The sequence below is a fragment of the Nerophis ophidion genome, linkage group LG25 (genome assembly GCF_033978795.1).
Source record: "Nerophis ophidion isolate RoL-2023_Sa linkage group LG25, RoL_Noph_v1.0, whole genome shotgun sequence".
Lineage (NCBI taxonomy): Eukaryota > Metazoa > Chordata > Actinopteri > Syngnathiformes > Syngnathidae > Nerophis > Nerophis ophidion.
Genome location: NC_084635.1, coordinates 4,895,799 through 4,908,687, shown reverse-complemented (window position 1 = coordinate 4,908,687; position 12,889 = coordinate 4,895,799). Strand labels below are relative to the sequence as shown.

The 12,889-nt window shown below is 39.4% G+C and overlaps 1 protein-coding gene across 1 annotated transcript in view; it reads right to left on the bottom strand.

Annotated features, from left to right (window-relative positions):
- LOC133543114 (protein kinase C-binding protein NELL1-like) overlaps nucleotides 1-12,889 on the bottom strand; it is an 881,729-nt gene that overhangs the window by 468,323 nt on the left and 400,517 nt on the right. The window contains exon 12 of the mRNA XM_061887562.1: nucleotides 10,225-10,353. Coding sequence (XP_061743546.1) covers nucleotides 10,225-10,353 — 129 coding nt within the window. The remainder of the gene's footprint in view (nucleotides 1-10,224; nucleotides 10,354-12,889) is intronic.

Genomic DNA, 12,889 nt, shown 5'->3' with positions numbered 1-12,889 from the left:
ACAATGACACAAAATAAACACAACAGTTAAACCTCACACTAAAATCAAGACATTGACTTGTACGTTCAAAAGACAGAATAGAACAAGTCAAGACATGCAATGCCATCTACAAAATGTTATGTAAATGTTAGTCATTACACACGCGGCTATGGTTTTGATGTATTTGTTACAGACATGTTTACGTCAAGTAACATCACATGGTTCCATTTGCACCTTTCAACAAATCTGAAAAGGAATATTAAGAAGTAAAACTTATATTTAATCCTACCTCTTCTCCGAGCACACGGTGACTGTACATACGGGTCGAAAAATGTTGACCTAATTCAGCATTTCTCAAAGTGTGGGGAATAGAGACATGACAGGTGGGGCGCGAGGAAAGGGAGGACATTTTTTATTTTTGATTTTTTTTTACTATGCTTTCATTTTCTATACACACTGTAAATCACTTTGTGATTCTGTCTGTGAAATCCGCCGTATAAATAAATGTAAATTACTTATTTTTCCTGTAGGCTTTAAATTTCTCGGCAGGAGCGAAAGTTTGACAGACATAGCAACAGTAACTTTTGCAGGCAGGGCTAAGAGGAACAAACTTTCGCGCGGATGGGTAGCAGGCTAATGTGCGGACCACAATTACACAAAATGGATACATTTGCAACTCGCACCTCAAAGGTCTGCGGAGAAACAAAAATATGACGGGTCTAATCAACCAAAAAGTCAACCTAAAAGAAAATATGGCGAAGGGTATCTTGCTCTTGGATTCACGGCAGCGGAGGTGGGGGCAGAGGAGAGACCCCTGTGTGTTCTTTGTCTAAAACGGCTAGCAGCAGACAGCATCAGGCCCAACAAAGTAAAGAGACAACTCGAGACCACACATGATGTCCAATAAATTGTTTTGTTGGGGCGATGGGGGTAGGTGGGCCTTGAGTCTAAAGTGCTGATGACAGAAAAAAAAAAAGTTTGAGAAGCCCTGACCTAATTGTACGGATCTCACTTTAAACGGCAAACCGATCATTTAAATGTTTTCACTTTGAATATGAAACGAGGAGTAAAATGTACAATGTACAATATTATCAATTATTTCACAAGGACATGTTTTAAGGATATTGTACAGTATAATTAAATCTAAAATGAATGTGATCACTTTCAGGATCATTTTATTTTTAGCCAGTAAACAACTGTTATGTACTTTTGAATCGGGTTTTCCCCTTTAAATAACAAAAATTATAGAATTTTACAATATTCATTATTATTAAATATTAAATGTGCCAACTAGTTTTACGGCATACATCATCCCCCCTTTACCCATTTGTTAAAAAGACGAAAGTTGATGCGAACGCCTACGTGCTGTCAGAAAACTAAAAGAAGAAGAATGCCTTTGTGCAATTACTGCTAATAAATCAATCAATAAAATGCATCAGTCAAATAGTACAGGCAACTTCGTTAACATGGAGCCACAGACAATTTCATTCAAAAAGTCCCAATTGCTAACATAAAGATACAACAACAAATAAAGGCAAAGAAGGCCTAGTAGGTAATTACAACAACAGACAAAGTATTAAAAATATCAGTCCAATAACTGCACAGGGATGGGCAGAGCCAAAACATGTGTAGCAAGTAAGCTGGAGACTGTTGACACTGAAATAAGGCTATATGTGGCACAGATACAAGATTTATAAACTCTACTTAAACCCCCACTTAAGAACTTTCAGTTTTGGTTTATATTGGCCGCACCAGTGAACCAAAGCGATGGCGTTTTCCCAAAAGGAAAACCACATTTACCATGAGGACTAGCGCATATAGCGTCCAACTGACACGATAATGCCACAATGATTCTGTATTACTGAACTTTCCACAGTTTTCTACCACTTATTCCCTTTTGGGGACGTGGGGGTCGCTGGCGCCTATCTCAGCTACAATCGGGTGGAAGGAGGTGTACACCCTGGACAAGTCGCCCCCTCATTGCAGGGTCAACATAGATAGACGGACAACATTCACACCAACCTACATATTTTACTCAAACCTTATATTTGCAGTTTGAAGTCACTGCATTGTTTTTTCCTTGTACAGTTCTTTTGAGTTTGTTGCGTGGTTGGTCAGTGTGGAACTGCAAAGTATCGCGCTGGTGGGTATTTATTGCCACCACACAAATTTCCAGTAGCTAAAATTAGTATTATTATTCTGATTTGAGCATTGAAAGTCACTTACTAGTTTAGCAGGAACAGATCCAAAGCAGCATTGGTCTAAAATCTCTTGTCTTTTGACCTCACGCAAGTTAGTGAAAGTCGTGCCATTGTTGATCCTTGATTGTCCCTCCCTTTTTTTTTTTTTTGAAAACCCGATTCAAAAGTACATAACAGTTGTTTACTGGCTAAAAATAAAATGATCCTGAAAGTGATCACATTCATTTTAGATTTAATTATACTGTACAATATCCTTAAAACATGTCCTTGTGAAATAATTGATAATATTGTACATTGTACATTTTACTCCTCGTTTCATATTCAAAGTGAAAACATTTAAATGATCGGTTTGCCGTTTAAAGTGAGATCCGTACAATTAGGTCAGGGCTTCTCAAACTTTTTTTTTTTCTGTCATCAGCACTTTAGACTCAAGGCCCACCTACCCCCATCGCCCCAACAAAACAATTTATTGGACATCATGTGTGGTCTCGAGTTGTCTCTTTACTTTGTTGGGCCTGATGCTGTCTGCTGCTAGCCGTTTTAGACAAAGAACACACAGGGGTCTCTCCTCTGCCCCCACCTCCGCTGCCGTGAATCCAAGAGCAAGATACCCTTCGCCATATTTTCTTTTAGGTTGACTTTTTGGTTGATTAGACCCGTCATATTTTTGTTTCTCCGCAGACCTTTGAGGTGCGAGTTGCAAATGTATCCATTTTGTGTAATTGTGGTCCGCACATTAGCCTGCTACCCATCCGCGCGAAAGTTTGTTCCTCTTAGCCCTGCCTGCAAAAGTTACTGTTGCTATGTCTGTCAAACTTTCGCTCCTGCCGAGAAATTTAAAGCCTACAGGAAAAATAAGTAATTTACATTTATTTATACGGCGGATTTCACAGACAGAATCACAAAGTGATTTACAGTGTGTATAGAAAATGAAAGCATAGTAAAAAAAAATCAAAAATAAAAAATGTCCTCCCTTTCCTCGCGCCCCACCTGTCATGTCTCTATTCCCCACACTTTGAGAAATGCTGAATTAGGTCAACATTTTTCGACCCGTATGTACAGTCACCGTGTGCTCGGAGAAGAGGTAGGATTAAATATAAGTTTTACTTCTTAATATTCCTTTTCAGATTTGTTGAAAGGTGCAAATGGAACCATGTGATGTTACTTGACGTAAACATGTCTGTAACAAATACATCAAAACCATAGCCGCGTGTGTAATGACTAACATTTACATAACATTTTGTAGATGGCATTGCATGTCTTGACTTGTTCTATTCTGTCTTTTGAACGTACAAGTCAATGTCTTGATTTTAGTGTGAGGTTTAACTGTTGTGTTTATTTTGTGTCATTGTGAAGTTTTTTGTACCTGAAAATCAGATATCCCGGCCCCCCAGACACATTTTTTCCTCTATATCTGCTCCCCAGGTCAAAATAATTGCCGAGTGTGACCGTGTGTGACCGTGTGTGACCGTGTGTGACCGTGTGTGACCGTGTGTCTTGGCTACCACTCTTTACCGCATCTCTCCATGAACCCCGAAAAAAACATCCGACCAGGAGCGTTGGGCTGCAGTGCATTGTGGGTAGGCGAGTCTTGTACATGATCATGTTCTGTCGGTTCATTTGCAAAATAAACCAGAGAGCACAACTCAGCTTTGATACAAAATGAAAGTAAAAATAAGACTGAGAAGATCAAAATAATTGTCAAAGCAGCATCAAAGTTGTTGAAAGAACTATCTTGGTACCGGGTGCAAGCTGTACTACGGAGAGTAGACGTGACGGAGTCATGTTACCACATTCCAACACCCTGTTAATGGTCCGGTGGAATGCCAGAAGTTTGATAGCAACCGAACATGAATTAAAGGGATATATTAAAAATATGAAAACTAAACCACGTATAATTTGTATTCAAGAAACAGGGCTGAAGCCAAAATTAAACTTTATAATAAAAGGATATATAACGATTCGTAAAGATAGGAATGAAGGGTAAAGAGGATGATGTGTCACATTTATTAAAGAAGATGTAGTCACGGGTAAAGAAACAGCAGAACCTTTAGCAAAAAAAATGTGTTAAAGTGTACAGTAATGATAATTTGAGAAATGTGGAAAAACAAAAGAGAGAAAAAACAATGAGTTTAAATATTGGGGAAATGATGGAAGACAACGTTAATAGCTTTACCAACACTATGGATATGACATTTTCTTTGAATGAAATGGTTCGAATTTTGAAAAAGGTTAAAAATACGTCACCGGGGAAAGACCTAGCGGGTTATCAAATGATCAAAAACTTAGGTGGCATCGTCAAAGAAGTGGTCTTGAAATGATATGACAGGATATATGAAGAAGGAGAATGACCGGCAGAGGGGAAAATTAGCGGTAACAATTCCAATATGCAAGTCAGGGTAAGACCCGGAAGAGGCAGGAAATTATAAATTTGGGGAAAAGTAATGGAAAAAAAAAAGATTAATGAAAGACTAGTATATTATTTAGAGTCAAAAGAAATAATCAAAAAACTAACAAAGTGGTAAATAATGTTCAAGACTGGGGAACGGCTTGAGGTTTAAGATTCTCTGTTGGAAAGACAAAAGTCATACATTTTACAAAGACAAAAGTACAAAACAAGCTCCAAATAAAAACTCTAAGGTGAAAATATAGAAGAGGTACAAGTATTTAAATATTTAGGAATATGGTTTGATAAAAATATGAACTAGTCAACCCACATCAGCAAAATAGATTTGATTAGATTAGATTAGATAGTACTTTATTTATTCCTTCAGGAGTGTTCCTTCCGGAAAATAAAAAAATAGGGGAAAAAGTAAAAAGGTGTTAAATATAATGAGGTCTTTGAGGGGTAATGATTGGGGGGCTGATAGGTTAACGTTGAAAACAATACATGTATATATTTATAACTTTAATTCCATCTGTTATTGATTACGGATGCATTATTTACCAATCTGCTTCAAAAACATGACTTGGGAAAATAGACCGGATCCAGTCACAGGCTTTAAGGTTATGTTGTGGAGCTACTACATCAACCCTAGTGCCAGTATTACAAGTAAAAATGAACGAAAAACCTTTGGACAAGAGGAGAGATCAACTCTCAGCAGTTTATCGGGCAACTTTAAAAGGATCCAAGCAAGGATATCCGACTTGTCCAGTGCTACCAATCTGCCAAGAAAAAGAGAAAACAAAAAAAGAATAGTTTTGGGTGGATTATAGGAGACATATGTAATAAAGTTAAAATTGACAATATTAAAGTTAGTCCTACAGTACCAATGCCTGCAATACCACCGTGGATGTTTGATAACCCAAAAGAAAACATGCAATTACTAAAGAATAGAAATTTGAATAGTTACCGGATAGAAAAATGGATTGAGATATGATATATACGGATGCATCAAAAACTATATAAAAAAAATAAAGGTAAGAGCTGTAGCAGTTATCCCACAAGGAAACATAGTATTAAATAAAATAATCGGTGATAAACTATCTGTTTTTACGGGGGAATTGGTAGCAATTTATATGGCAGTTAACTGGATAGAGGAAAACAAAGCAAGGAAAGTAGTTGTGTGCTCGCAGTCCAACAGTGCATTGATGAGCATAAAAAACATAGCATCAGAAACAAGACAAGATTTAGTTTATGAAATAGTTCAGGCAATCTATAGAATAAATAAAGCGGGAGGTGTGGTAACATTTCTTTGGGTTCCTTGAAAGATATTGTAGGATGGAATTCACAACCCATAGGATATAAAGCATTATACACGTATTTAAAAAACATTGGGTTAAATAAAAGAATATAGAGTAGGGATCCATCTTGATCCACACTCCATTTCAACCAGAAGGTTGCTTGGCGGAAACAACCGCCCACCTCCGGAATCAGTCCCCGCCCATTCCCCTTAGGCGCGAAATTCATTTGAGCGAAAGACATTGGAATGAGAGGAGCTCTTTAAAGCTCCTGAGAATCTTAAAAAGCTTACAGAAAACGAGAAAAACTTACAGCGGGTGCCTGTCGGACATTCACCGTCGTTTTCGATGATTTCCCCTCGGAGCAAGGATTCGATGTCTGGAGTCTTTGGCGCAATCAAGCCTTCTCCTCTGCCTGGAACGGCCGTTGACGGACCCGCCAGCTTTAAGGGAGACCAGTGAGCAAGAGATGTAAACGGAAAATCTGTAAGTAAATATATGTATATATGTATCGTATACCGCATGTTTTTTTTCTTGTAAAATGAGAATCATTTGACTCACCAGACTGCGATTGTGTTAAAACGATCGCGTTAGGATCTTACGGCAAATCCTCTATAAAACAAAATAATGAATACACACAATATTAAATAATTCGAAGGTTTAAACACACCTCGATAATCATCTTCCAACTTTGTAAGACCGTTTAAGCAAAGTTCATCGTCTTTCACTTCGTCGTCATCGGCTGGTAAAAAAAAAGTATTACAACGTCGTACACGTGCAATGCTTTTAACGTTTAAATGCTTAAATGGAGTTAAACCAATGTCTAATAACGTGGTAAAGCAGAGGTAATGGTGTGTGTGTGTGTGTGTGTGTGTGTGTGTGTGCGTGTGTGTGTGTATGTGTGTGTGTGTGCGTGCGTGCGTGCGTGCGTGCGTGTCCTGTTGTTTCAGACGATCGTAAACATTTAAACCGTCAGATAGGTGGCCAGTTGCTATTCATACGACATTCTCAAGCTCCCATAAAAACTGAACCCTCCTTTGTCCCCCAAACTGACCTGTTGATTCAAACGATCGTAAAGACCAGTTGCTACGTGACACTGTGTTCTGCGATAGTTTTTTCCATCTGTTTAAATATGTTTTCGTGAGGTATGGAAGTTGTTTCAGTGCGTACGAATGTGTGTGTGTGTGTGTGTGTGTGTGTGTGTGTGCGTGTGTGCGTGTGTGTGTGTGTGTGTGTGTGTGTGTGTGTGAAGTGTGTGTGTGTGTGTGCGTGTGTGTGCGTGTGTGCGTGTCCACCAAAAACTTCCCAATCCACGGTAGATAACGATGAAAATATCGAGAAAGGGCTTCCGTCTCTTCTTTCTTTTAGCTGAAAACTGAATACGATTTAGAAACACTCGACTTTTTTGCGGAGCGTCAATGTAAGTTTTATTATTTTTATCAATCGAAACAGGCGTTTCACTAATCATGACCGAATCGAACAAAGTCTTTACGCTAACGTATAAAGCTCCAAATAATGACTAAGACAATGTCTAATAACATGGTAATAACAGTGCGTACGAATGTGTGTGTGTGTGTGTGTGTGTGTGTGTGTGTGTGTGTGTGTGTGTGTGTGTGTGTGTGTGTGTGTGTGTGTGTGAAGTGCGTGCGTGTCCACATCTCCACACGTAACATTCCCAGCCATCAATACATCGAAATCTGGAAGTTGTTTCAAACGATCGTAAACATTTAAACTATCAAATATATGGTCACATGCTGCTCAGATGACATTGCTTTCTTAAAAAAACTGAACCCTCCTCTGTTCCCTGTCAGGTCTTAACTCCACCCTCTTCCTGGTTTAACCACTCCCACCGCAGGTCTTAACTCTGCCCTCTTTCTGTTTAAAACTCCACCCTCTTCCTGGTTTAACCACTCCCACCGCAGGTCTTAACTCCACCCTCTTCCGGGTAAGCCACACCCACTTGACCTTGACATTTGAACCTGACCTTTGACTTTGACCTTTAACCTTGACCTTTAACCTTGACCCCTCATAAATCATTAACCTTTGAACTTGACCCCTCATAAATCATTGACCTTTGACCTTGAGGGTCATAAATCATTGTTTTATGGGGGGTCATAAATCACTTTTGACTAAAGGTAGGGACTTAACTTCTCTAAGGTCATTAAGCACAAACAGAATTAATATGTACATAAGGCATACTGTCAATTTTTGAGAAAATCAAAGGAATTTAATCAATCAATCAATCAATCAATGTTTATTTATATAGCCCCAAATCACAAATGTCTCAAAGGACTGCACAAACCATTACGACTACGACATCCTCGGAAGAACCCACAAAAGGGCAAGGAAAACTCACACCCAGTGGGCAGGGAGAATTCACATCCAGTGGGACACCAGTGACAATGCTGACTATGAGAAACCTTGGAGAGGACCTCAGAAGTGGGCAACCCCCCCGCCCCCCCTCTAGGGGACCGGAAGCAATGGATGTCGAGCGGGTCTAACATGATACTGTGAAAGTTCAATCCATAGTGGTTCCGAGACAGCAGCGAGAGTCCCGTCCACAGGAAACCATCTCAAGCGGATCAGCAGCGTAGAGATGTCCCCAACCGATACAGGCGAGCGGTCCATCCTGGGTCCCGACGAGCGGTCCATCCTGGGTCTCGACTCTGGACAGTCAGTACTTCATCCATGGTCATCGGACCGGACCCCCTCCACAAGGGAGGGGGGGACATAGGAGAAAGAAAAGAAGCGGCAGATCAACTGGTCTAAAAAGGAAGTCTATTTAAAGGCTAGAGTATACAGATGAGTTTTAAGATGAGACTTAAATGCTTCTACTGAGGTAGCATCTCGAACTGTTACCGGGAGGGCATTCCAGAGTACTGGAGCCCGAACGGAAAACGCTCTATAGCCCGCAGACTTTTTTTGGGCTCTAGGAATCACTAATAAGCCGGAGTCTTTTGAACGCAGATTTCTTGCCGGGACATATGGTACAATACAATCGGCAAGATAGGATGGAGCTAGACCGTGTAGTATTTTATACGTAAGTAGTAAAACCTTAAAGTCACATCTTAAGTGCACAGGAAGCCAGTGCAGGTGAGCCAGTACAGGTATATATGTATGTATATATGTATATAAAGGTATATACAGTATAGGTATATATGCATGTATATATGTATATAAAGGTATATACAGTATAGGTATATATGTATGTATATATGTATATAAAGGTATATACAGTACAGGTATATATGTATGTATATATGTATATAAAGGTATATACAGTACAGGCGTAATGTGATCAAACTTTCTTGTTCTTGTCAAAAGTCTAGCAGCCACATTTTGTACCAACTGTAATCTTTTAATGCTAGACATGGTGCGCCTTATGGTCTGAAAAATACGGTAACGTGTGTAGCTAACCCTGCTATTCCCAAATTTGTATCCAATAGGATTGCAGAATCTAATGTAATAACTTTCTCACATGTACCTATTTTTGGAATTAATTAATCACAATGTCATTAAACATTGATACAAAACCACTAATTTGAAAGTGATGGAGCAGTCCTGTCAAACCCAGTATTTAATGTCGAAGGAGGCTTCCGGCTAATCAATTTGCAACAGAAAGTTGAGCCGCCTTTTAGGAAAACCCCTAAACATGGATCTCGCCACGGCTCGACGATTTCCATTGTCGAGCCAACAATCAGCGTCTTCCCGTTCTCGCTCATATGTTGTGGGACAATCTTGGATTGGAGCAGAGCTTAGAAGTAAACCTCTTTACCACGCGGATCAAGCAGAAGCGAAAAGACCGGAAGCCTTGAGGCTCCTCAGCTCTCAGCATGTTTAGAGGATTCGGTCCATGGTGGCACAGACCCCACAGACGACAGTAATCAGCAATGAGAAAATCCGTCAATGACTTCTTTGGCAAGCCAATCCATCTTAATCAAACGTGACCAACAGCGCCATCGCAAGTAGTCCTATCCAGAGGCAAAGTCATTGCCCCGCCAAGTCCAACAATCAGCAACTCTGACACTCCTAGATAAAGCACTTCGGAATTAACTGGAAAATTACGATACGCCGATACTCTCGGATGAAAAAAAAGTGCCAGTTTGTCAAGACTTGGTAGAAACGAACCACAAGAAAATGGCTTGACTATCTTGTCATTCCACAAACTTCAAAGGGAATCCAGGTCGAAGTTTACGATCGACCAAGATCTTTGTGACCGTTCTTTCTTTTTAATTCCACAAAACAGTCTGCAAATGTTCCAATACGATGATCTAAAATGTTCTTAACGAGCCAAATGGCAATGAGTTCCCAACAGGAGTCCTTTGAAGTCGAATAAGCGCAGAGTGAAGTTTTAAAATCCTACCTTCGCAGTAAGTGGAATCCCCGTGAATAGAGGCGTAGCCGCTCTTGCATTCACACTCCGCTTTCGTATTCCGATTTTTACATTCAGAATTGTCTCCACAGATGATCCCCTCTGAGCAGAAGTCGTAACCTTAAAAAAAAAGGATAGAAAACAGAATGGTTTGTTATTCTGGTTTCTTGAAAATAACTAAATAAATTACTTTTGGCAGACAAATGTTGGGGACTGATAGACACAAACAAACAATACACGTGTCCAAAACAAACAATGCACTTGTTACCAACATAGAGTACATTAGCTTTCTTGGATTTGTAGTACTTAAGCAGAGTAAATGTGAACAACATTAACAAACTAAAAGCCAATTCTATTGCTTGTGTATCTAAGGCAGGGGTTCTTAACCTTTTTGTATTTGTATTAACACTGAGTTAGTGATCATATTCACTAATAATATCTAATATACTTACAGTTCACAACCTTGTTAAGGTTTTACTACTTACGTATAAAATACTACACGGTCTAGCTCCAGCCTATCTTGCCGATTGTATTGTACCATATGTCCCGGCAAGAAATCTGCCTTCAAAAGACTCCGGCTTATTAGTGATTCCTAGAGCCCCAAAAAAAGTCTGCGGGCTATAGAGCGTTTTCCGTTCGGGCTCCAGTACTCTGGAATGCCCTCCCGGTAACAGTTCGAGATGCTACCTCAGTAGAAGCATTTAAGTCTCACCTTAAAACTCATTTGTATACTCTAGCCTTTAAATAGACCTCATTTTTAGACCAGTTGATCTGCCGCTTCTTTTCTTTTTTCTCCTATGTCCCCCTCTCCCATTTGGAGGGGGTCCGGTCCGATGACCATGGATGAAGTACTGGCTGTCCAGAGTCGAGACCCAGGATGGACCGCTCTCCTGTGTATCGGTTGGGGACATCTCTACACTGCTGATCCGACTCCGCTTGGGATGGTTTCCTGTGGACGGGACTCTCCCTGCTGTCTTGGATCCGCTTTGAACTGAACTCTCGCGGCTGTGTTGGAGCCACTATGGATTGAACTTTCACAGTATCATGTTAGACCCGCTCGGGGGGGGGGGTTGCCCACATCTGAGGTCCTCTCCAAGGTTTCTCATAGTCAGCATTGTCACTGGCGTCCCACTGGATGTGAATTCTCCCTGCCCACTGGGTGTGAGTTTTCCTTGCCCTTTTTTGGGTTCTTCCGAGGATGTTGTAGTCGTAATGATTTGTACAGTCCTTTGAGACATTTGTGATTTAGGGCTATATAAATAAACATTGATTGATTGTCAAATTATATGAAATCATGTATTCATCACACATGAAGAGTGGCATTTATTTAACCAATAAGCCTAAGGCTTAGGTCAGGCTAATTAGAAAAACATCCATCCATTGGTGTAAAATAAATAAACTAAATTAAAAACAACGACTTCTTTATTTTAACTGTCAATAACATTAAAGTACAAATGAAAACACAGCTTGACCTCTTTATTCATTGTTTTTGCGCTTAAGCTTCTCTATGACTTTAGCTCCAGACTTCTTCTGTTTGTTTGATAACGTCATTACTGCTACAAGTGGCGGAAAAGCGTATTGCAACTGAATACCGCTGCGAGCCATACGGACCACAGTTGAGAAAAAAAATTAATTGGTGTCCCACTAGGGGGCGCTCTTGGCTATGATTAAAAAAACACTGATCTAAGGTAAGCAAGCATTTGTGATGCCAACTGAATTAATGTTCATCCCTTTGAATGAATAATATCTGAGTTTGTTCCTGTCCGTCCTTTAAGCCTCTCCTCACAATTTGATCACACGTTATCCATAGGGCCCGGACGTCCATTTTGCACGAAGAGGTGCAGGTAAAATCGCAATTGATGAATGGCTGGGAACTTCATATGAAAATTTGCCATAATCGTATCCCTAGCCCTTATTTGCTAAGTCACTGATATTAATAAAAAAATACATTAATAAAAAGTTACAGTTTTATTGCACTGATCTTGTAAGCTGGATCTACTGGGTTTGGCCTTTGATGGGAGTTGAGGCTAAAATGTTCACAATTGTTTTCTTTGAATCATGTTAAATAAGCAGAGGTGGGTAGAGTAGCCAGAAATTGTACTCAAGTAAGAGTACTGTTACTTTAGAGATGTATTACTCAAGTAAAAGTAAGGAGTAGTCACCCAAATATTTACTTGAGTAAAAGTAAAAAGTATGTTGTGAAAAAACTACTCAAGTACTGAGTAACTGATGAGTAACCTGATTACGGCAACAAATAATGCACAAAAACATAAAAATAGCAATGAGCAACTTCAGAGCCAGGAATATCTCTTCAGCAACTAAAACAATAATATATATTAAATAATAGTACATTAAAATAAAAGAAAAAAATGGCACATTGAGCCACAATAACTTAACAGCACCATAGGCTCAGTAGGCATTGATTGATTTGATTGATTGATTGATTAAAAATTGTATTAGTAGACTGCACAGTACAGTACATATTCCCTACAATTGACCACTAAATGGTAACACCCCAATAAGTTTTCAACGTTTATCAATTACTTAATAAATGACCAAGTCGAGGTGACCTACCTCATATATACATACACACATATCATATATATATACGTATATATATACATACATACATTTATATATACAGTATATAATTTAT